The sequence below is a fragment of the Ipomoea triloba genome, chromosome 14 (genome assembly GCF_003576645.1).
Source record: "Ipomoea triloba cultivar NCNSP0323 chromosome 14, ASM357664v1".
NCBI lineage: Eukaryota > Viridiplantae > Streptophyta > Magnoliopsida > Solanales > Convolvulaceae > Ipomoea > Ipomoea triloba.
The window spans coordinates 7354269-7379872 of NC_044929.1; the positions used below are offsets into that span (position 1 = coordinate 7354269).

Consider the following 25604-nt stretch of genomic DNA (forward strand, 5'->3'; position numbering starts at 1 on the left):
CATTGCTACGAGTAGACTTTGTTAACATCCTCGAGACCCTTGGGTCCTTTATGCTCACCCAACAAAAAATTATTATTAAAATTATTAATTTATTCTATTTTCTTTATGAAAGTAACAAGTTAAAATTTAACTTTATATAATTAATTTATAATGAAATCGATAAATAATACAAATCCTTATAAATATGTATAAAGAATTGAAAATCCTCGTTAATTTGTTTAGATTTGTGTGTAAATAATTAAGAGTCACAAAATTTTCAAAATAAAAAAAATTAAGAGTCACGTCTCACGGATTCTTATCCGCAAATGTCATACTTATATGTTCAATTGTTATACGTATATGTTCAAATGTAATACTAATCAGAAATAAAGTGTTTGTTATTTATAAGAGAAAATGTAATATTTTTGATGAAAAAATGTAACACTACGTACTTTTGCGAAAAGTACTACATTTACTCATAAAAGTAATAAACACTTTAGTTCTAATTAATATTGCATTTGTGCATATAAATATTACATTTTCATATTGATCTGACCCGCTTTACAGTGAGATGGTCTCACACAAATTTTTGTCAATAATTAAATTTTTTTTTTTGTATTTGTGGAACTTTTTGGGATGATGTATAAATGGCATGAATTAAGGACTTTAATTATATTTGAGATCAATTTGCGTCATCATCGCACATACGTAAAAATGACAACTATATTTGTACTATATATGTTGCAAAACTTCAGTGTGAGATGATTTTTCCATTGTATTGTTAATCTTACGGTCTTGTCTAAGTAACAAGAATATCAAAGTTGGGATCATGAGTTCGAATTTCGATCAATAAAAAGTTAAATAATTTATCTTTATAAAATATAGTCGGTCATCGTGTGTTATCAACTACAGAGTATAATAAAGATATTTATTAATTGTGTAATGTAATATATTTATTATTTCGGAAAAAGAAAAGCCCATTGTTGTTGTTGAAGGCAAATTACCAGGATCTAAAATATACAATTTACATACTAAATGTTCACAATTTATATAATGAATGTTCACGATTTGAATTGTGAACATTCAGTATGTAAATTGTAACGGGTTTACCTTGCAAGGTGGACCCGTGTTCATGGTATAACTATTTGTAAATTTTAATGTGAACCGTGGTCCACAATACAATGTGGTCCATGCATCAAACGACGTCATTTTGATTAATGAAAAGAAACGACAAAAATGGCTCCATTCTGTGTCGTTAACTATGTGTGTATAATATATTCAGTTTCATTTTATATACACCATTTCAACACAGTTATAGTTCCTTTTCGATATAACTATAGTTTCACTCGACATTATACACTCAAATATGTGAAACTATTATTCAGTTTCCTTTCAATACAACTATAGTATCATTTCGATATAACTACAATTTCATTGGACAATATACACTCAAATATGTGAAACTATTATTCAACTTCATTTTTTATACACTGCAGTTTCTTTCAACACAACTACAGTTTTATTTTGATATAACTACAATTTCATTTGATAATATAAAAACAAATGTGATGCAATATCTTTTGAGATGAACTGTAGTTTCATTTACAGAGCTCCGTTAAGACTCGACGGCAACCATTTCTTTACTTAATAAAACGATGGCGTTTTGAGACCATGGTTCATAATGGTCCACTGTATAATGACTGATAACTATTGTGTTTTGAATGTTGACCACAAGTACAAATTATTCTCATAAAGCTGACAGAAATCTCTATTATTATTATTATTATTATTATTATTATTATTTTGAAATGTGTTGTAACTTGTAAGAAACAAATAGGGTCCAAAATTGTGGTGGCTAACAACATGAAGACACAGCTGTGAACAGCCAAGAGCTTCAATCAAGTTGGCGAGGAACAACTCTCAAATAAGTCTAAGTTCAATTCCATCAAGAATATTAATGAGAACTAATTTTGTCTTGCTATATATTAATTGTTTAATTCACATTTATTATTAAGTGTACTAGCATTTTGTATGAACAATGTACGAATAATTCATGTACAATATTAAAATATTAATAAATAAAATAATTAAATTTTTAATTCAAATTATATTTCACAATTTCTTAGTAAATTTTAATTATCAATAAATTATTTTTATTTTTATTTAATAATAATGTAAATAGTTTATATAAAATTTGTACTTAAAATAAAAATAAAAATATATTTATAATACTAAGCTAACACCCACATATTTATACAAACAATGTGTATTATATACACATATAATTTGACATCAATAAATATTTAATTTAAATATAATCTACAATTAAATTAATTGTTATGTGATAATTTTAATAAAATGATAATTAAAAAATAGGAAAAAAATATTGTAGATATAAGTGTATGATAATAATGAGTATGAGATTATCAATGTTAGAATTTATTAAATAGTAATAGAGTTATAATGATGTAAAGATAGTTTTGCCTAACAAAAATGTAATAAGAATAATTTTGTCTAATAATATGAAGTGTACATTTAGAATGTAACGTATATATTTATTAATCCACAAAAAATGGACAAAACCAATGACATAACATGATTTGACATATTATATATATATATATATATATATATATATATATATATATATGTTAGTCATATTATATTTTGTCACATTATATTATATTATGTTGTTACCTAGTCTGTAGTATTGACCAGGTTGTAAGCCTATTGTATAGGACTAGTTTAGTTAGTCTGTTAGCGTTACTTCTGTATAATTATATGGATGTACTGGATGAGAGAGAATCAATCAACAACTCATTTGGTATCAGACGATGTTAGGTTTCTTTGGTTCATCTCTATCGAAAATGTCTACCAACTCTAGCGAGCGAACTGTTTCCGCAGCCACCTTGCCGTTACCGGCCACCACCAACACACTAAACGCTGCTCACCATTTCGTTTCTATAAAGCTCACCAGCCGGAACTTCCTCTTTTGGCGGACGCAAATCGTACCCTTCCTCCGTGGCCAAGGTTTGTTAGGCTACGTCGACAGCGAACAGCCATGCCCTCCGGCGACGCTCATCACCCCACCGCCTGACGGCTCCCCAGCCAGCACTCCGCCCACAGAAGCCGTCAACCCGGCCTACGCGCCATGGATTCAGCAGGATCAATCGATCCTCTCGCTGATCATCTCCTCTCTCTCCGATGAGGTGATGTACCTGGCAGTAGGACGCACCACCGCCCGTGAGGTTTGGCTGTCGATCACCGCCGCCTTGGGCTCCTTTACGCGCGCAAGGTCGCTCAACCTCCTCGGCCAGCTCCAATCACTCCGGCAGGGAGACAACTCTCCGGCTGAATACCTCGGCCGGGCACAACTCATCATCGAGGCTCTTGCCCTCGCCGGCCGACCGATGTCCCTCGACGAACAGAATCTACACGTGTTCAGGGGCTTACGCCCGGAGTTTCGCACCATGGCGGCCTCCCTTACGGTCTCAGGTAATCCCGTGACCATTCCTCACCTAGCCGACTGTCTACAGGCACAGGAGTACATCTGGGCAGATGAGTTCACCACTGCCGCTGCTGGATCACCCACTGCGATGTACGCGGGCCGAGGCCGAGGGCAGAACGCCGATGTAGGTAATGGCTCGCTGCAGTCTAATACCGGCCAGAACCGTGGTCGCCATGGTCGTGGTCGTGGAGGACAAGGCCGCGGCCGCGGCGGAACCCCCAAGTGTCAGATTTGTCGCTCCCACGGACACACTACGGTCTACTGCTTCAAGCGTTATGCGGGTATTCCGCCGGCACACGCGAACGTTGCTGTCGCCGGTGATGGAGGATCGGCAATCGCGGCCGATGAATGGTATCCCGACACTGGGGCTACCGCACATGCGACTCCGGATCCTTCGGTGATGGCGCAGTCCGAGTCTTACAATGGTGGTGATGTTCTGCGTGTGGGCAACGGTACAGGTCTGGAGATTTCCTGCGTGGGTCATCCTCACGCACAAGTCCTACAACAAGTCCTACGGCAATGCTCGGTCACACCCAATAAAACGTCCATGTCTCGACTGTGTACAGCTTGTCAGCTCGGAAAGTCCTCCCGATTTCCTTTAGATAGGGTAGTCAAATCTAGTAGTCATGTTCTTGATTTGCTGTACACGGATATTTGGGGTCCTGCCCCCGTTGTTTCGCAGCAGGGTTTTAGATATTTCGTGTTATTTGTAGATGATCACTCCCGTTTTTCCTGGTTTTATCCCCTTCGGTTAAAGTCAGATATATATAAAGTGTTTGAATTGTTTCAGGTGATGGTTGAACGCCGTTTTTCGCGTTCTATAAAAGCCATTCAATCTGATCTGGGCGGGGAATACCGCCGTTTACATTCTGTGTTTGAGTCTTTAGGTATTGTCCACCGGCAGTCGTGTGCTTACACGCACGAGCAAAACGGCCGGGTTGAGCGCCGGAATCGACACGTTGTTGAAACCGGGTTAACTCTCCTAGCTGAAGCCTCGGTTCCCCTCAAACATTGGGACTCCGCGTTTGAGACAGCGACATACCTAATAAACTGCTTACCCTCCTCCTCATTACAGTTCACAAGTCCATATGAGTGTCTACACAAGACACATCCGCCCTACGCATTTCTAAAAGTCTTCGGGTGTAGGTGTTATCCCTATCTTCAGCCATACAATCGGCACAAGATAGAGTACCGCTCCGCACCCTATGTCTTCTTAGGTTACCCTATAGGCTTCCGGGGATATCGGTGTCTTGATCTCAATACCGAAAAGACCTTCGTCTATCGCCATGTAAGATTTGACGAAACAGTGTTCCCTTTTTCAACAGATTCGCGAGAACAAGTGGAGTTGCCACCGCCATGTCCCCCATGGGGTTCGGGTCCCGTGATCCCATCTGTTGGTGCTACTCCAGCTCATGCACCTCACCTACCTGAGTTGCACATTCCCGAGCCAAGGTCATCTACAGATTCTACTACACCTCCCAGGCAAACCGCCACTCCTGCTACCACTCGACGTGGAGCATGCACACAAGTGTTGGAGCGAGGCCACACTATGCGGCTCCGACACATAACGAAGGGCACCGGTGAGCAGTTCCATGCCCTCGTCACCACTTCAGATCCCACTTGCTACTCCCAGGCGGTCGTGCATCCAGAGTGGCGGGATGCTATGGACCAAGAGTTTAATGGCATAACAGCACTTGGAATCTCGTACCTCCCACACCAGGTATGAATTTGATAGGGTGCAAATGGGTCTATCGCACCAAGCGTAAGCCCGATGGCACGATTGACAGGTATAAAGCTCGCTTGGTCGCAAAGGGGTTTAATCAAGTAGCCGGCGAGGATTTCTTCGACACGTTTAGCCCCGTGGTTAAACCAACCACGGTGCGCCTGCTATTATCTCTAGCGGTTTCTCATGGGTGGACGCTACGACAACTAGACGTCCATAACGCTTTTCTCAATGGACACTTAGCTGAAACAGTCTACATGCGGCAGCCACCGGGGTATGAAGATCCGACACATCTTGATCATGTGTGTCATTTGCAGCGTTCTCTCTACGGTTTGAAACAGACACCAAGGGCGTGGTTCAAGAGGCTACATGATTTTTTACTGTCTGCGGGTTTTTCAGCGTCGAAGACTGATGTGTCGCTATTTCATTACTCGAGCCAGAAATCTCGGGTGTTTCTCCTTGTGTATGTTGACGACATCATTATGATGGGTAACGACGCCAGTTTAGTTAACTCTCTCCTGCAGCGACTATCTGCCACGTTCAAGATCCGAGACTGGGTACTCCCAGTTTCTTTCTCGGGATCGAGACGCTTTCTGTTCCAGATGGTCTACTTCTGTCTCAAAGTCGGTATATGGAAGACATTCTGCAAAGGGCCGGAATGACCGACTGCAAACCTCTTACTACTCCGGCAGCCGTCACACAAACTGTCTCTCCAACAACAATACTGTTTGAGAATCCCACTCAGTACCGTCGGCTTGCTGGGGCACTACAGTATCTCACTATCACGCGGCCCGATCTATCCTATGCGATTAACCGCTTATGTCAGTTTATGCATGCGCCGACTGAGGAACACTAGGGCCTCCTAAAGCGTATTCTGCGCTATGTGAAAGCCACGCTAAGCTACGGGTTGCAATTGGTGAAGTCCGCTTCTTCTGACGTTCATGCCTACTCTGATTCCGACTGGGCTGGGTGCCCGAACGACTGTAAGTCTACAAGTGGGTATGCCGTTTTCCTGGGCTCCAACCTAATCTCCTGGGTGTCACGCAAGCAACGGACTGTGGCGCGCTCGTCGACTGAAGCGGAGTATAAGGGGTTGGCGGATGCAGCCGCTGAAGTTTCATGGGTCGTATCACTTCTTCGAGAGCTCGGGCTACACACTGGGACTCCGGTGACTCTCTGGTGTGATAATCTTGGCGCTACGTATCTTGCAACGAATCCTGTCTTCCACGCTCGCACCAAGCATGTGAAAATTGATTTCCATTTTGTTCGAGACAAAGTTGCGTCAGGGGAGTTCTTAGTCAACTTCGTCTCTACAAAGGATCAGCTCGCTGACATCTTCACCAAACCGCTACCAGCCGCTCGCTTCTCAGCCTTGAGGGTCAAGCTCAATGTGGTTCCGCACTCACCTTGCGCTTGAGGGGGAGTGTTAGTCATATTATATTTTGTCACATTATATTATATTACGTTGTTACCTAGTCTGTAGTATTGACCAGGTTGTAAGCCTATTGTATAGGACTATTTTAGTTAGTCTGTTAGCGTTACTTCTGTATGATTATATGGATGTACTGGATGAGAAAGAATCAATCAACAACTCATTATATATATATATATATATATATATATATATATATATATATATATATATATATATATATTATTTTTACCTCACATTTAAAATTAGAAAAATGCTTCAAACTCCTATAATTTTCACTATATTACATGTGTGTGTATAAGAGCAACTGCCACATAATAAGAGCAATTTCAGTGATTGAGTTTTTTTAATACATTTTTGTAGGCTCTCATTGCCAAATTGTCATAGTTGAGATTTAAAATTCAAAAAAAAAAAATAAGAAAAAAAAATTCATCAAGAAAGTAATCATCAATTGATGACTGGCCACTCTCAAGCGCCTAGTAAGCGCATGAAAGGCACATGTCTATTGGACATACATTATATGTGCCTCCCACCTACGTTTTTGTTGTAATCTTTTTTCGTTTTTTTTTTTAGTCTTTGTCAACTCAATTTTTGCTATTGGTAAAAATTTCCAAGTGAGATTTTCCAAGTCAACCAAAAACCTACCCTGGAGGTGTTTTAAAGAGTGGTAAAAATGGATGATTTTTGTAGGGGTATTTAGCAAAGTTGTTATAACGTAATTAAGTGCCTTATTGATTTGTATCAAAATTTTACTAATCAAATATTAAGCATGGTTGAATGAATGCCCAAGAAGGAAAAAACAAAGTTAAAAAATTATAAAGAGAAATAACAATAAAAATAATAAATACAAAATGGGAAGGAATTTATAAATGTACAGAAAAAAAAAATACAATTTATAAATTGTTATATTTAACAATTTTACTTAAGGTTAACAACTTAAAAAGAGAAAAGAGAAAAATTAAAAGCGTACAAAAGACTAAAATATAATGTACAAATTAGTACTGTAATCAATTACACCAACACATTTTGTATTCATATTAAAATCCTTCTATCCACTTCTATATAATTTTAGATATACTATATTTATAATTTTTAAATGATTTTTTCAAAAAAAAAAAAAAAAATACCCACAAACACATTGGGCAAGAAGTGGGGTAAACATATTTTGAATGGACCCAACACATTGTCTTAGTGACAACAAAAGACAAGAAAATTATGACCCATTGTCACTTCAACTTCTTTCAATTATAATTTATAATAACACATATTACTAACTATCAAATATTGTGGCCTCCCAAAACTTCAATCATACATATATATCAGATGCCATTAACACTTTGTCACTCACTCTCTTATCATCCCCTCAACATATCAACACAAAGCAAAAGCACTACACAGGAATCACATTCTTTCATTTACGGGAAAAACCAGCAGCTCAATTTGATTCTTTAATTTACAGGAAAACCCATAGTTAAATCTGATTCTTTGACTTACGGGGAAACCCACAGCTCAATCTATTGTGTGTGTGTGTGTATTATAGCAAGTACAAGGTAAACCACCCTGCTAGATGCCACCAAAAAACAATGTTCAGAAGCAAACACTACATTGTTATTCATGAGTTCAACCTATAACACTGTCAAAAGAGCAAGAACACGCGAGTAGGTCACATGTCATATTTCATAACAAGCTACACCTGGAGAAAGTAAATCACATTAGTAAGCAGATCAAACGAGATGGCTTAGCTTCACGAGCTATAGCGACCATGTGTGTGCATAAAAGCTCGAGAGATAATGGTGGCACGTGAAAGTCAAACATCTGCAGACGAGAGCAATGGGGAAATAGAACAAATTTGGTAATCTGCGAATAAATAAGCATATAAAACACCTGTTGCTTTGTAGGAGAACTAATAACAAGTGTCATTCAGAAGATTTAACAGTATTGTAGATTTGTAGAAGACATAGTTTAATGTAAGAAAGATTTGAACAGAATCACATTATTATACTCAATTACGATAAAACTAAGCAATTATCTAGTTCGGGTCTTGACCAAAACCTCCAAGTAACCACCACTAATATCATCGCAATTGCAGTAGGTTAAAAGTCAGACATGGAAGATAGAAAGGTTGAATTTAAACAAAAGATTAATGAAATGCCACAAGGTCAAAGATCAGCTATAGAAAAGTCATACACGAAGATGAAAATTGCAAGCTATACATCTCCTTATAACTCTCCTTGTTATTGTCACTAAGAGTAACCAAATACATGGTTAACTGAGTCAAAGTAATTGATTATTTCTGCCTAACCAAGTTGTAGATTATTTTCCGGCCTTTAATATGAAGTTCATTAAACTCTACGCTCAATAGGTCAAGTATCCACCACAGCAGTTAAATGTATTACATCACACAACAGCACCGGCAAATTCATTTCTACCTACGACTAATACAGTCACACATTAATGTTGATTTGCTCAAAGCCTCGAATGAGAAAAATAATTTGAAGAAGCACCAAGCAAGAAACACCAATATAAAAGGTTGGACAGGAAGGATAAAGAATGTTAGTCTTCTTTACTATTATGCTTTTCTTGTTTTCCTCAAAGAAGCTGTCTATTAGGGTCTAAATCATAGAACTATGGTAGCTTTCAGTTATCAAGGAGACATAACACTCAATTTCCAATTAAACAATCAACATGATGCCTAAAAACATAATTCTCACTCAGAGATTTAAAAAAAACAAAAAAAAAAGTAAATGCTCTTAAATAAGAGCAAATGAAAACAGGCAAGAAAATGGGATTCTCAAACATCCTCCTTCAGGAAGGATCATTGAAACAAATCAAGAAGAAATGCAATGATATTCTTCAAACCGTTTCAGTGTGGAACAATCAAAGCTGTGGATAAAATAACTACTGTATATATCAGGAAAGCAAAGAGACAAGTAATATCACAAGGCAATTCTAATTTCTAAGAAGCTTTATCCCAAAAATGATTTCATGGACAAACTATTCTACTTCATTATCAAAGAATTTCAAACAAGTATACAGTACAAAAAGGAAGCACAGGCTTCAAAGCAGTAAGTACCTGCCTAACCTCATATGCTATTTTATATTCGAGCTTGATTTTTGTGGATTCCTGTATGTGCCTATATTTACTCATATTCAAACTGTACGTCTACATGTATGTATCTTCTCATTAACTCAACAACAGAAGAGGTTAAGTTTGCCAATGTTTGGCACTCTTCATGTGTCTTTGTCTCCGAAATCGCTCCATGAATGATTAGCTTCAGAAGGTTGGGGCATCTTTGAAGTAGACTAGCAACCCAATGTGTAAAAAGATCATTAATTACAGTCCATCCAAGCTCCAATACCAATACATGCTCTAAAGAAGTTGAGCCTTGCCAACCATAAAGAAGAGCGCCATCCCTCAAGTCATCTCTGAGATCATAACTTAATGAAAGATGGGTAAGCTGTGGGAAACAAACAGCTATTGTTTCTAAATCTACAATCTCATCCTCGTCATCAAATACTACATCCCAGAGCCGTAGCCTTCTTAATTTGGATGACTTTGAAATCATTTGATAGAATTTGGACCAAATAATAGTGAAATTGCTGACATCTACAGTCTCAAGATTATCAACAGCCTCACCGACATCAAGATGTATAACACTAACATCATCAATCTTGAAATGCTTCAAAGTTCCTTTTCCAATCAGTTCAAAAAGTTCGAGGGCACAGTCTTTGATGTGCAAAATTTCGAGGACATCTGCTTCTAATATAAATTTGTCTAAAGTTACTGCTTCAATGTAGATACTCTTCAATGTTGCACTATTTAGCTCCACAATTACCTGTGCATCAGACATTGCAATCTCGGGATTCACTAGGGCTAACATTTCAATCTTTGGGCAAGCCGTCAATAACAAATTCAGATCTAATGCTGAAATACTGACATAACTTAAAGAAAGGGATTTGAGGCAATGGAACATCTGATAATTAGGTTCAAACACTGTGATTGAATTGTGAGCAAGGACCAACATTTCCAGCTTCTGTCTCCCACATATTTCAAGAATGTTGACATTCGGGGAGGTGCGAACATTATAAAACAACCATTTCAACGTTTCCCTGGTATACATGAGCCACGCAATTACAGTTGCAGCCGAGAACTCATCCACATCATCCATTAATATAGATAATCCCTGTAAACCGGTAGTTTGAAAAAGTGTTTGTGTAATCAGAATCTCAAGCCTACTTGTAGTTAAGTCCCGATACACAGACCAATCATCCGAATTGAAGGAAAGGGTGCGAAGGTGCTTGCAATAAGCTTCACGCCACTTCCTACACGTTGCAGAGGCTACTACGACGTCCCTTGCAGCTCCAAGATGTGAAAGAATATTACCAATCACCTCCACTGGAAGATAATCCATCACACCGCAAATCACCAACAAACAATTGAGGAATCCACAAAAATGGGTCCCCAAAGAATTGAAAAATCAACCACAATCTCCTCCAATAATTCCTCCTGATAATCACATTCTTCTACCAACTATAATACTATTCCCCTTGTAATCCCAACCAAAGTTGGCATCATGGCTAAACCATTGTACACCAAGTCTCAAAAGGGAAAATGTAAAACACAAACTGACTTCACAACCTGTTGAATCACAAGCAAATTTCCAAATCAAGATGATGCATGTAGCAAAGCCTTAAATTGTTAATTGTGAATCTGCGAACAGACCCATTAATCATGCAATCACACGACTTTGAAACGCCAAAACTAAAGATTCTCGAAATAAACACCACAAGTATACAAACAAACCAATGCGGGAATTCTGAAACAATGCAATCCTTAAAAATGAAAACTTTTGGCATACCCATTGAAATAGAACGCGACAGAGATCACCAAGAAAAGGGCCGGGAACATTCATGCGTCATAATCTGATGCGATATAGAGATAGAGAGAGAGAGGGGCAAGAGAACGGAGAGGGAAAGAGAGATCCGCCAACCCCGTGAGAGAAGCAGAGAGGGAGAGAGATGGGAAATAACTGTTAGAAGAGAAGGGTTCCCTCAATCAAAAGTGAAAACCACCCACCCGTCTCAACTCTCAAGCCCGTATTCCATGTCACATACTCAAAAATGTAATAAGTTTCCAATTTCTTATTTAGTAAGTTTCCACCTCAAATTTAAGAGCTCTTTGTTGTTTTTTCTTGTTTTTGTCTCTCTTATTTTAATTCTTAAATATAGATTAATAAGATAACTCACGAAATGTGTCTCAACTAATTTATTTTTACACTATCCACATTCCATATCCAAACTCTATACATTGCGATTGCTAGTAAAGTAAAACTTATGAATTTATTTTGAATTAGTTAATCAGTAAAGTTATGTTAAAGACATTACTTTTTTACTTAATCAAAATGTATTTGTTGGGCGTCGATTTGGTGGCTGAGTTCAGCTCCGGCTCAATTCAAGGTATGACGTTGTGGCTTATCATGAAGTGATGTGGTTAAATGGTTAATGTCAACCTACTTATCACCAAATTGTTTTAAGTAAAATATGACAACCAAATAACTAAAATATTTTGTGGTTAAGCGTGTTTGACTTAAAGTAGTCACCTAAAAAGATGTGATTTTACACCCAGTGCTGAGATTCTTCATACTTCATACTAATCTTAATCTAATATTACATTATTATATAAGTTTGTGGTTCAACTTTTATTGTAAATATACATATTTAAATTGTAATAACATCAACACTATTGCACATTTGCACTTTTCCTAAATAAATTATAAGTTCATAACTCATAGTAAGTACAAAGGAAAAAAATGGTTATATAACATTTCAAACTATTCAAAAAAGTTCAATTGTATCATTGAAGTTTAAAACGTTTCCAAAAAATCACTAATTTTTTAATAATGCAATTACTACAGTTTATAAATTAAAATAAAATTGCATTTATCATTGGTAAGTTGACATGACATCGAGAATTAAAAATATTTCATTGAATTTGCAAGTGTTTGAGGCCGCTACAAATAGAATAAGATTGCTATTGACTACAAAATATTTGGAGAATTTGAATATGATTCCTTTAAATTAATTTTTATTTTTCGGTTTGTATCTAACTAAAGAATATTTTATACTAATTATCTAAATAGTAATTTGAACCCTAACATTCATTTATACCATTGTCATTTTATCAGTGTCATGTCGTATGCACTATGTGTCATTTCATTACAATAAATAATACAAAGCATTATTTGAAAATATGTATTAGTATGAATTAAATTAGAATTATGTAGATGAAAAATAAATATTTAAACCACCATATTAAATCATTAACCAATTAAATTTATAAAATAGGAGCCTTTTCATATTTAGAATGAAGATAATAAATACGTAGTATCTTTCTAAAATCAATTTAAATTCTGAATTAAAAGTAAAATCTCTTTCTTTTTTTTTTCTTTTTTTTTTTTTGGGTTTTTTTCACAATTGACATGAAAGACAATGGTAATATAAATGCTTTTATTTTGCATACTAAACAATATATGAATTGGGGATTTGTGGCAACTCCAATCAAATTGAGCATTAGTTGACTTAGTGGCGAGATTTACATAGTATAAATCTTAAGTGGTAATTGTGGATTTTCCTTATCAAAACTCACAAAAATATGAAATACAAAATTATTTCAAATTTTAAAAGTATAAACGCAAACTTTTATATGTATTTTCCCATTTATTTGGAATACTGGTATTTTCTATGCGTGATGCACAAAAATATGTGTCAATGTTAGTACTTTATATTAAAATTTTAGATTTTAAATATTTATATTATTGTAAATAATAATAATAATAATAATAATAATAATAATAATATATTGGAATTTTATGTTAGTTATTTCCTAAAATATAAATATCATATTTATAAAAATGTTTTACATTATTATTATTATTATTATTAAAAAAGAAGAAGATAATAAAATATAGAGTTTATTACCGAAATGGTCCCTCGACTATTGTGAAATTACTAATTTGGTCCTCGATAATTTTTCCTTCCCAATTAAGTCCCTCGACTTTGAAAATTTTAACCAATTTGGTCATCCGTTTATTTTGTCGTTAAAATCGGGACCAAATTGATAATTTTGCTATAGTCAAGGGACCATTTCAGTGAACAATTAATTACCAATTTGGTCCATTGACTATAGCTAAATTATCAATTTGGTCCCTTGACTATTGCAAAATTACCAATTTGGTCCCAACTTTAACGATGTTTAATGGCAAAATAAACGAACGACCAAATTGGTTAATGTTTTCAAAGTCGAGGGACTTAATTGGGCATGAAAATTTGTCGAGGACTAAATTGGTAATTTTGCAATAGTTGAGGGATCATTTCGATAATAAACTCTAAAATATAGAGTAAATGCAAATGCATAGTAATAATAGTAGAAAAATAACTGATGTTATATATTTATCTAAAATATTGTATAATATGACTTTTTTAGCATAATGTTTAAAAAATATGTATATCCTTATCCTTAATTCACACTTATTAGTTTCTAAAATAATAAAAATATTTCCAAGTATAGAACTAAGATTTGCAAATTGCAAACCAAATGGCCTAATTTCAATCTCTCTCATTTTCAACTCTCCGACCAGGCGACCACAACCTCGTACTGGGCACTTCCATTCTTGAATTGTTCTTACTCTTCCTCTCAAATCTCTCCAAAATCTTCGCCTAAAATAATTCCAATGTGTCATCCCGTTGCTGCCCGTCTTCTTCTAATACTGCTGACAGTTGTTGTCTCAGCGACGGCTTCACCAAACGATCATCGCTACAATGTAGGAGATGAAGTTCCTCTCTACGTCAACAAAGTAGGTCCCCTCAACAATCCCAGGTATTTTTCGGGTTTTCCTAAATTTACTACACATCCTACTTTTCTGCACAGATCATCACGCACTGGGTTGGGTTTAACTTGTGAATCTGAGGAAAAATGGGTAATGCCTTAAGATATTAGAAATGCCAGAAATCTTTATCTGTGATGGTGATCTAGTATGCGGGTGGTGCTAATTGCTGTATCATACAAGAATTGTGAAATGAGTGTTCTTTTTAAGACTTAGTTGAACATTTTTCTTTAGGAATCAGGAAATGTGCAAAGTGAGATGGGCTCATTTCATATTTTAAGAGCCTTTGGAGGTTTGATTGAATCAATTCGTGTTTGGTTTGATTGCCCATTGCAGATTTGCAAAATAGTCTGTACGTACAGGGGAATATGGAATGTTTCAATAATCTAGGTAGAGAAAGAAACAGTAAACCACGATGAAATGGTGCATATCTAAATTTCTTGCCATGATTTCATTAATGGAGGATTTTTTTTTCTTTAAATGATGCACTCTGAATAATTTCATTGCCTCGGCATTTTTGAAGTACTATTTTGTGGATATCGAAACTAATTTGTGATGATGTAAAGTTGTGAACTTTGATGTATAATGACATAATTAAGCTGAGAAGATTTCTGTTTTACAAGCGCAGTGTTGTTTTCTAAAGAATTTCATCAAGGAACTTTGAAAGAGTTTTTTTTTTTTTTTTTTTTTGGCTTCTGGGCATTAACTTGATGTTGCACTATTGATTTGAAACTTGGGAACTCCAAATCTTGCTTGATTAAAAATCTTACTTTGTGTTATCTGTTATTTTCTTGCAGTGAAACTTATGAATACTATGACTTGCCTTTCTGCTCCCCAGGTTAGCATTTAGGTTTGGTACCTCTTCTTCTAAACTATGTAAGGTCGTTGAATATGATAAACAAATCCTAAGAGACTCAAGTTACAGTGCTGGATGCTGTTAATTAAATCAGACATGAATGTATTATCGACTGTGTTCTGCTTTTCGTTAATGTAAACTAAGGTGTCGTCTATATTACTTTTGCAAATTTTGATTCTCGTTTTATAACTGACAGGCCAGGTGATCCCTAAGCAGGAATCGATCGGGGAGGTTCTGAATGGTGATCGTTTAGCCAACACCTTATACGAGTTAAAGTTTGCAGTGAACAAATCCAATGTGGTTCTGTGCCATAAAAAACTCAGCAGGGATGAGGTAGCAAACTTCAGGAATGCTATTATTAATGATTTTTACTTTCAAATGTACTATGATGATCTCCCTTTTTGGGGATTCATTGGGAAAGTAGAGGACGAAAATTGGACCCTGGATGGAAAACGACCCATGTATTTCCTCTTCAACCATGTTCAGTTTGATGTTCTTTATAATGACAATCAAGTCACCGAAATACGTGCCTTTAGTGATCCAAATCATGCTGTTGATATAACAGAAGATGTTGAGCTCGATGTTGAGTTCACTTATTCAGCATTCTGGAATGAAGAAGCCCCGACTCAGCATAAGAGCAGAACCGCTCGATATTCAAAGGCTTCTTTACTTCCGCTGCAGCAGAAAATCCATTGGTTCTCGTTCATAAATTCAATCGTTATCATTGTTCTGCTGACCGGATTTTTCGTCATGGTTCTCATGCAGCGTCTGAAGAACGACCTGAGGAAGTAATTCTATGTTGTCATTCTTACTTATAATGCCGCCAGAATTACTACTTGCTAATCGCAGAGGACCTGCATGCATGCCTGTTTATATTAATGTTTCTGTAACGGATAATGTTCAGATTTTCTGGTGGCGATGAAGAGGAAGATAAAGAAGTAGGGTGGAAGTACCTTCACGGGGATGTGTTCAGATGTCCCTCAAACATGCCTCTATTTTGTGCCATTTTAGGTGCTGGCACCCAGTTGTTGACTTTGTAAGGTTTACTTAACTACTATATCAATGGTCCTTTTACATGGTTGTTACTTGATTCGTTATTCTTTAATTTTCTTCTAGTTTAGCAATTATACCTATCAAATAATAATATTAATAATTTACTTGACATATCCTTAGGAAAGATGTTTGTTGGCCCTAATAGTACATGTTGGAATTAAGGAAACAATATTATACTTTTTTTTTTTTTTGGGTGACAAGGGAAACCCGTAGCCCACCGGGTAAACTCCAACTTGTGACCCTATCTGGCAAAGGACCACAAGGAGCCAAGGAGGTAAACCAACCTAGGTTGCCCATAGCTGACTGGCTCAAACCAAGAAGGCTAATAGACCGCCACTGCTGGGAGTCAAACTTGTAACTTTGTGGTTACCAAGTCAATAGCCTGACCAACTTGGCTGGGGTTGCCCCCAACAATATTACACGGAGTAATTGCCAATGGCGGTGCAGCATTAAAAATGATAATTCTAACTCGTGAAATATTTTTACTTTTGCAGGATTTGCTTCTTATTTGTTTTGTCATTTCTCGGCGTCCTTTATCCCTATAACCGAGGAGCTCTGTCTACTTCTTTGGTTATTATTTATACTCTTACATCTGCAATTGCTGGCTTCACCTCTGCCTCCTTCTACAGTAAATTTGTTGAAACTGGATGGGTAAATTTCCGTTACTTTTTCACTGGACAGTTCGTTTTCCATTGCTTTTGATCATTTTTCGTCAAATTGACTTGAAGATGTTTGCTATCGCCAGGAAAGAAGTGTTATTTTGGCTGCAATGCTCTTCCTTGTACCATTCCTACTTCAAGGGTTCATTCTAAATTTAGTGGCCGCGTCTTTCAAGGCCACTTTAGCACTTCCTTTTGGCACCATACTGGTTATTCTTCTTATATATGCTCTCATAGCTATCCCGTTGCTTACCCTCGGGGGTGTGGTAGGGTATCGCTGCAGGTCTGAATTTCAAGCGCCTTCTGCCCAAAAGAAGTCTCCAAGAGAAATTCCGTCGCTTGCATGGTATCAAAAGACTCCCGGGCAAATGTTCCTTGCTGGTCTGTTGCCTTTCAGTGCTATTGTCCTCGAGTTACACCATTTGTACACTAGCATCTGGGGGCACAAAATTTTCACTCTCCCCGGGGTTTTATTTGTGATGTTCGTAATCCTTATCTTGCTCACCCTGATCCTAAGCATTGGTTTGACGTATTTTCAGCTGACTGCTGAAGACCACGAGTGGTGGTGGCGGTATGTATTTTCATTCTTTTTTTGTTCATTTTTCCCATCTACATTTATCATTAGTGATCGATCTCCTTACATTATTTGATTGAGTTAATACCAGTTGAGGTCCTCCCAGTATAGTGGCATCTAAACTTTCAATTTAACCACCTGTGGTTCTTCAACTTCACGGTTGGTTAAAAATTTGAAAGTTGAAAGATCATGGTTGATTAAATTGAAAGTTTAGGACTAAACGTGACAGTACCACTATACTCGGAGAAATTTTTGTTTCTTTTCCTCATTTACGCATTTTTCTTTGTGAACGCTCTGGAACTGATTGACCTCCTTAAACTATATGATTTAGGTCTATTTTCCGTGGGGGCTCAACCACTGCGTTCATGTTTGCCTACAGCATCTATTTCTACTACAAATCGAACATGAGTGGCTTCTTGCAGACGAGCTTCTTCTTCGGATACACTGCCTCTATGTGCTACGCATTTTTCATCGTCCTCGCTACAATCAGCTTCCTCGCGTCCTTCATGTTTGTTTGCCACATCTACCGCGCAGTCAAGAGCGAGTGAGACAGCATCTTCTCGGGCTTAATCTCCGATGATACAATCCTAGAATGTCTGCACCCAACAATCTTCAGCTCCTAGTGTGTGTGAAAAGCATATATATCCAGTGGGCAAGAGTCTGCTTTCCATTGAATTTGAAGCCTCTCTTTCTCTCTCTCTATATATATTTACCTGTAAGTTCTGGGAGTCTTTTGTTGAATTCTTTTGATAGCTATAAACTATGAATCTATGATTAGTGTTTTGGACAAACAGAGATTTGAGGTTATTAGCATCATCATACATGGTGCCCGGGAACATTATTAACACTGTAAAACTCACATTCTTACTGTACAATTTATCCTCTATTAATATAATTGCTGTGCTTTATAAGAGTTCAAGAGTCATATCATTTGCAGCATCTTCCCAAACTAGAAGCTTGAAAGAATTGTATCAGCATCCTGCCTGGCATTTGGGAGGGCAAACTTAGAAAATACTAACCCGTCTTGCTCCAGGATATAGCACGATGTGATAATGATTAATGACTGAACGAGTGTTCAGTTTCGTCCTCAAGGAATTAACATCACGTTTGGTTCGCAGAATGAATTTTGAGGGAATAGGAATACTATTCCATAGGGAATGGAATAGGTAAGGAATAGAATATGAATTGTATTCTATTGTTTGGTTAGTTAAAGGAATAGACTTTAGGAATGTTATTCCAGTGTTTGGTTTGTTTGAGTAATAGAAATGGAATATATGTGTAAAAGACATAACTACCCTTATACAAAATTAATAATAATAATAATAATAATAATAATAATAATAATAATATTATTATTATTATTATTATTATTATTATTATTATTACATACCGAGTAAGATTTATAAATAATATTATATTATTCAATATATATCAATTACAATATTTTAAACCCTCCCAATTAAGCCTTCAATTCGTTTTAGAAGCAATCTCTGCCTTTTCTCACGTAACAGATGCGAGCGATCTCTTCTCACGTACCAGATGCGATCGTTGTCTTCTCACCAAAGCGATCTCGTGCCTGGAGTTCGGCGATCAACGATCAGAAGGTGGGGATGGAATCGTCATCGCTTCGCGAACCTCTAGGACTGGTCTGAACTCTGATCGGTTACCAGCGACTACATCGCAACTTCCTACGTAGCGGCGATTTTACGGCGACCTCAGGCCACGAACAATGGAACAGATTGTGGTAGTGGCTCTAGCACTGTCGAGGCTACACCTTTTGACCTTCGCGAACCAGTTCGATATCCCCTTAACGAAACCTTAGTTCTGGTAGGAGGCAAGGTGGTTGTTGCTGTAGCGGAGTCTCCGTCGTCGATGAATGTTGTTGGTGGTGGATGAGATCTTTCTATGCAGGTGGTCTGGGGACTTTGGGTGATCCAGTAATGGTGCCAGGTGGTCTCAGATTGTGCTGGGGCCTTACATGGTTTGGAGACTCTAGCCAATGCGGTGGTGGTGCCGGGAGTCAACAACTTCAACCCAGTTTTGAGTGTTCGGAGAAAGAATCTGAAGCTTCAAAAGAGATGCAAATACAGAGAGAAAGAGAGAAAGGGTAAAATAGAAAATACAATATAAAATCTATTTCTGAGAACTCAGGAATAGGTTAATACTAGGGAACCCCTAGTAATATCTATTCCCTCTGTAAGGGGAATGCGCCATTCCTAGGAACGTTGTTCCTGGGAATACAAAAAGTTACCAAACAAAGGAATATGCCTATTATTGAGAATGCTATGCCATTCCAAGCCTATTCCACGAACCAAACATGCCATAAGGGTTATGACACGCAAGTGACGCAATATGTGACAACAAGATATTAGTTATTAGTATAAGAAAATCAATAAGAAACTAAATAATAACAAATAAGATGAAGCAGTTTTCAAAAAAAAAAAAAACCAGAAAAAAGAAAAAAGAAAAAAACAAGATGAAGCAATAACCAACTAAACAAATATCACTAACACATACAAACAAGAATTAGGCACGAAATGAGAAAAATATAATAGAACTCAAGTAAGGGATCCTTATCTTCTAGATGCTTCAATAAAGTATGGGACTAGGGAGAATAAGTAACCAAGAAATCAAGCAGGAATGCACTAAGGTATCCTAGTCTACAAGTCACTCTTGTGATCAATAAACAAGGATTAGAACTAGAAATTGTCCTACTCCCGTAATGCATCAACTCCAAATTCATCAAGTATACAAAGTATCAAGAGCCCCTAATTTTTCCTATTTTCATATGAAAAATTTGAGTTTATGTAAGGGGTGGCTCAAATCCTCGACCTGAGTCTCATTGTAACCAAGAATTCTCCAAAAGCATGCTAATGAATGTGTACGTTTGACAAGATATATTTACAACGCCCACCACTACTGAAAATCGCGAAATTTCCGACTACTAAAAAGTGGTCGGAAATGCCCTAAAAGTGGCCACACATAAACACATGAACCCGTTAAAATTCTACCATTATACATTAATCATAAATAAAACATCAAGATAGATAATATAAGTCTAGCTCAAGCTCATAAAATTAACTACTCATAATTCAATAGCATAAAGAACATAAAAGCGCAAGTATAAAGGATAAACATTGCAAAATGAATAGATAAAAGGGATATCAAACTTATATATTGAAATGAGTACGAAATGATGAAATCCAAGCTTCCAAAATGGGAGCACAAGTATATATAAAGCATAAACATTGCAAAATGAATAGATAAAGGGGAAATGAAACTTATATATTGAAATGAGTACGAAATGATGAAATCTAAGTTTTCAAAATGTTAAAGAACCTAATCTAAGCCGAATTTAATCAGGGACTAATCTAGAAAATCAATTGAGTGAGTGAGGGAGAAGTTTAAATAAAGTTAGAAATGTCAATGACAAAATATCAAACAATCATAATAATGTTAAAATACAAAGTATATTATAAATTACAATAGAATGTTTTTAATAGATTATATGATAGTTAGGGTCGAAGCCGAAAATATACTTGAGTGGTGAAAATATTTATGACAAAATATGAAACATAATCAATTAGATAAAATAATTTGAATTACACTACATCATGGTTGAAAAAATCGCTAAGCGCTCCTCAGGCGCTCGGGGAGCGCCTAGAACGCCTAGGCGGGAATTAATCGGCGCCTAGGCGTTAGTGTATTTTTTTTAAATTTTTTTTAAAATAATTTGTTTAAGTATTTTCAATTTTTTAAAGACTAATAATTATAAATTATAATACTTTAATAGTTAATACTAAAATATTAAATATTAACCTAAAAATATCTAGAGCTTGTACAATTTAGGGTTATTATTTCGCTCAAAATGATGTTGTTTTGAGTTAAATAACCCATTAAGAAAAGAATAACAATAGTTATTTGACTGACTAGGCGGCCTAGTCAGTGCCTAGGAGGTCAAGTCGGCGCCTAGGAGGCCTAGGTGGTCAACGCCTAAGTGGCCTAGGCGGTGCTTAGGCGGCCTAGGTGGTCGCCTAGTCGGTCAGCCGCCTAGACCACCATTTAAGGTGACACGCTAGGCGGTCGACCGGGGCCTAGCGCCTAGGCGGGGATTAATCGGCGCCTAGGCGGGATTTTTGCAACACTGCACTACATACATAAATACTTTTTAATTTTAATTTCTTTTAGTTAGATCAACTTTAAGTTTTTCTAAATTAATTTGAATACAATGAAATATAATATAAACTTGTATACTACATTAATTACTTTTTAATTTTAATTTCTTTTAGTTAAATCAACTTTAAGTTTTTCTAAATTAATTCGAATACAATGAAGTATAATATAAACTTGTATACTACATTAATTAAATGATTCATAAAAGTTAGACTAAAAAAATATTTAATTTATCTTGTGAAAGGTATGAAAAAGATAAAATAAACGAGAGAAAATAAGAACAAGTGTTGCTAATGAGACTTAAACCTGTGACATAGGTTTTTTTAACATCAAGTTTAAAGTTCAACCAACTAAGCTATTCAAACCATTAATAATTTTAACATAAATATAACTTTTATATAAAATTTAATACTATATATGTATATATTACATACATATATATAAAAGGGTGGGGTGGGGGGAGTGGGGCAGCTGTCCCCACAGTGGCTCCGTCTCTGAATCTAACCTAAAAATATGAAAGGAAATGTGAAAAAATAGTTAGGGTTCGAATCATGGTTGAAAAATCACTAGGCACTCGTAGGTGCCTAGGCTCCCGTGTAATTTTTTTTTTATAAAATTGTTTAAAATTTTTAAGACTTGATAATTACAAACTATTTAATACTTTAATAGTTAATACTAAAATATTAAATATTAATCTATCAAACATTTAAAGTTTGAACAATTTAGGGTTATTTTGCTCAAAACGATATCGTTTTGAGTGAAATAATCCATTTAAAAAAGAAGGGAACAATAGCTAATCGAATGACTAGGTGGCCTAGTCAGCCGCCTAGGCTACCGATTATGGTGATACGCTAGGCAGTCGGCCAACGCCTAGGCGCTGATTAATCGGTGTCTAGGCAAGATTTTTACAACATAGGTTCGAATATGGGTCAAAATCGAGTAGAGATGACTAAAAATGAGTTTAAATGGTGAACAAGGGGCTGCCACATAAGCTAGGACACATGCATGTAGGAGCCCATGTGAAAAACAATAAAAAAATCACTTTGGAGAGTTGTGGTGCATGGGCGCCTTCACGGGCATGAAGCCGCCCATGCATTATCCTCAATAAAATCACTTCCTTGCTGTTTTTGACAATTTTAACATCTAAATTTAGCTTAATGGTCTTTATGAAAGTTGTAACATTTGTGTTTTAATTCTTTCCAATGGTGCAAAATAACATAAATAAGCCATAATTCATCATATGAAATTTGGAACAATTCACGAATAAAATTAATTATATAGGGGGATATGAATAATAAAACACTTAAATAGGTTCAAATATGGGTCAAAATCGAGTAGAAATGACTACTAATAAGCTTAAATGGTGAACAAGGGGCTAGGACATAGGCGTGTAGGCGCTATTGTGAAAAACAGTAAAAAAATAACTTTGGAGAATAGTGGTGCATGGGAACCTTCATAGCTTGATGTTTTTCATTGTTGTTTTTGACAATTTTAACAGTAAAAAAAATCCTTGCTGTTTTTGACAATTTTAACATCAAAATATAGCTTGGTGCAAAATAACATAGCCATAATCCACATGAAATTTGGAACGATTCACGATTTTTTTTTTAAAAATAATTTAAGAAAAATTGTATTTTTCGTCCCTTGTATAATTCGTCCCTAATTGTTAATCATGCACTCTTTTGTCCCTAAGTTATCATTGACGTTGCACTTTTCATCCCTTTACTAACAAAACATTAGGGATGAAATTTGCAACGTTAATCTAACTTATGGATAAAAAGTGAGCACGAAAAATTAATAAAAGGATGAAAAGTGGAACACCAATGATAACTTAGGGGTGAAAAGTGAGCACGACTAATACTTAGAGACAAATTCAACAATTAGAGACGAAAAATGCAATTTTCTCATAATTTATTAAAATTGAGTTTTAAAAAGTTAATAATTAAGACAATAAAATAGTTTAAACAAGAAAAACAAAGTCTAAAAACTGAAAAATGATAATTAAATATTTTATATTATTACTAATATTGGCGGGTCTCTAAATCCTCAGCTTGCTTACTATTATTTCATTAGGAGAACTCTTTCAAAAATATTATTACATACACATGGATATGGCCATATGGGTTTTGATTTTCAATGAATTTTAGATTGAAGCATTATTGAGCCGAGAGGATTTAATTTAATTATATTTCACCCTATAAAAGAGATTGGGGAAGACCGGAAGACACTAATCAGCATCAGCTTGACTAATATTGTGGCGTACAAATAAAGGGCGTGCCCAATTGATGAGAAGAAAAGCACCCTCTTTCATCTTGAGGTGGAAGTGTGACCGTATTCTTCACTACCTCCTAAAATATCTCATTTCTCCTCCCATATGTCCACATACACCCCCTTTAATTCACAAATTTTTGTATAATATCACACGTGAAAATACTGTTTATTAGGACTCTACATAATAGAGTCATACTATAAGTCTCAGTCCTAGTTTACTTATGATTCTCAGTCCTAGTTTACTTATGATTCTCTTGTATATATACTCTTGTATTCCTACAGTTATATTTTGTGAACTCTAATACAAACATAATTGTTCTCATCTGGTATCAGTCGCTAGGGTTTCGTTCTTGTTCCCATGGCTACGAATGACGGCTCTGCCTCTGAGCGGACCGTTTCAGATGTTGCTGTGAGTTCTGCGGCGCCGGCTCCCGTGTCGTCGCTCTCTTCTGCTCATCACTACATTAGCATCAAACTCAACCACCGCAATTTTTTGTTTTGGCGTACTCAGGTTCTCCCGTTTCTACGTGGCCATGATCTCATTGATCTTGTTGATGGATCGTGTCCTTGCCCGGAGGAGTTCCTCCTTGCCGTGTCTGCTGCTACCTCCCGACGCAAAGCGCTGAACGGATAATAAAGAGGCAGAAAGACGGGGAACATGTAAAATATGAGACAACTTAAGAGACCTAGAAGGCGTAGAAATAGAAGCATGACCCACGTTACTAATAAGTAAAGGCGTACCGTCACCAACACGTAAAGTGTCGTTACCACCATATTCTTCAGAAGTAGAGAGGGCAGCTATATCAGGTGTGGCATGATGTGTTGCACCAGTGTCAGGCAACCAGGTAGAGAGCGACGACACGGGAGCCGGCGCCGCAGAACTCACAGCAACATCTGAAACGGTCCGCTCAGAGGCAGAGCCGTCATTCGTAGCCATGGGAACAAGAACGAAACCTAGCGACTGATACCAGATGAGAACAATTATGTTTGTATTAGAGTTCACTGAATATAACTGTAGGAATACAAGAGTATATATACAAGAGAATCATAAGTAAACTAGGACTGAGAATCATAAGTAAACTAGGACTGAGACTTATAGCCTTATAGTATGACTCTATTATGTAGAGTCCTAATAAGAGGACTAGTGTTTGGTATCCACAATGAGTCATATTAAATGCAACTCTCATATGAGGACTAGTGTTTGTATCCACAATGAGTCATATTAAATGCAACTCTCATATTAATCAAATAATTAACTAAGTTACGCTCGTTATGATGAACATCAATTCTTGTGAGCACCAGACACCAATAATAGGGGTGACTACAGTTCAGTTCTGATTCTGAACTGTCATTTCCGATTATGAAATTTGAACTGCCAGTTTGAACCAATTTTTTTATATATAGAATTTTTTTTCTATTTTTAAAATAATTTAAATTGAACAATTATTTATTTTGAAATTTTTTTTTCTAATTTTTTTAACAGTAATATAAAT

At 36.2% G+C, this 25604-nt stretch overlaps 2 protein-coding genes across 2 annotated transcripts; one reads left to right on the top strand and one right to left on the bottom strand.

Moving 5' to 3' along the window:
- Window positions 1–9623: 9623 nt before the first annotated feature.
- On the bottom strand, window positions 9624–11718 carry LOC116004311 (F-box/LRR-repeat protein At1g67190-like). The gene is made up of 2 exons (XM_031244297.1): window positions 11502–11718; window positions 9624–11281 (listed from the first exon to the last, which is right to left on the bottom strand). The coding sequence occupies exon 2, from the start codon at window positions 11052–11054 to the stop codon at window positions 9783–9785; it is 1272 nt and encodes a 423-aa protein (XP_031100157.1). The 5' UTR covers window positions 11055–11281; window positions 11502–11718; the 3' UTR covers window positions 9624–9782.
- A 2529-nt stretch (window positions 11719–14247) lies between these two features.
- Window positions 14248–18592, top strand: LOC116003774 (transmembrane 9 superfamily member 5-like). Its single transcript, XM_031243697.1, has 7 exons — window positions 14248–14518; window positions 15323–15363; window positions 15578–16169; window positions 16286–16417; window positions 16929–17085; window positions 17180–17664; window positions 17999–18592. Exons 1-7 carry the CDS (start codon window positions 14373–14375, stop codon window positions 18213–18215), a joined length of 1770 nt encoding a protein of 589 aa, XP_031099557.1. The 5' UTR covers window positions 14248–14372; the 3' UTR covers window positions 18216–18592.
- Window positions 18593–25604: the final 7012 nt, after the last annotated feature.

What these genes read in the sequence shown, in the direction of transcription:
- LOC116004311 (XM_031244297.1), bottom strand. Translation starts at nt 11,054, where the DNA reads ATGGATTATCTTCCAGTGGAGGTGATTGGTAATATTCTTTCACATCTT.
- LOC116003774 (XM_031243697.1), top strand. Translation starts at nt 14,373, where the DNA reads ATGTGTCATCCCGTTGCTGCCCGTCTTCTTCTAATACTGCTGACAGTT. An exon ending in GGTCCCCTCAACAATCCCAG is followed by an intron (nt 14,519 to 15,322) that starts GTATTTTTCGGG and finishes ATTTTCTTGCAG; the next exon opens with TGAAACTTATGAATACTATG. An exon ending in AATTTGTTGAAACTGGATGG is followed by an intron (nt 17,086 to 17,179) that starts GTAAATTTCCGT and finishes TGCTATCGCCAG; the next exon opens with GAAAGAAGTGTTATTTTGGC.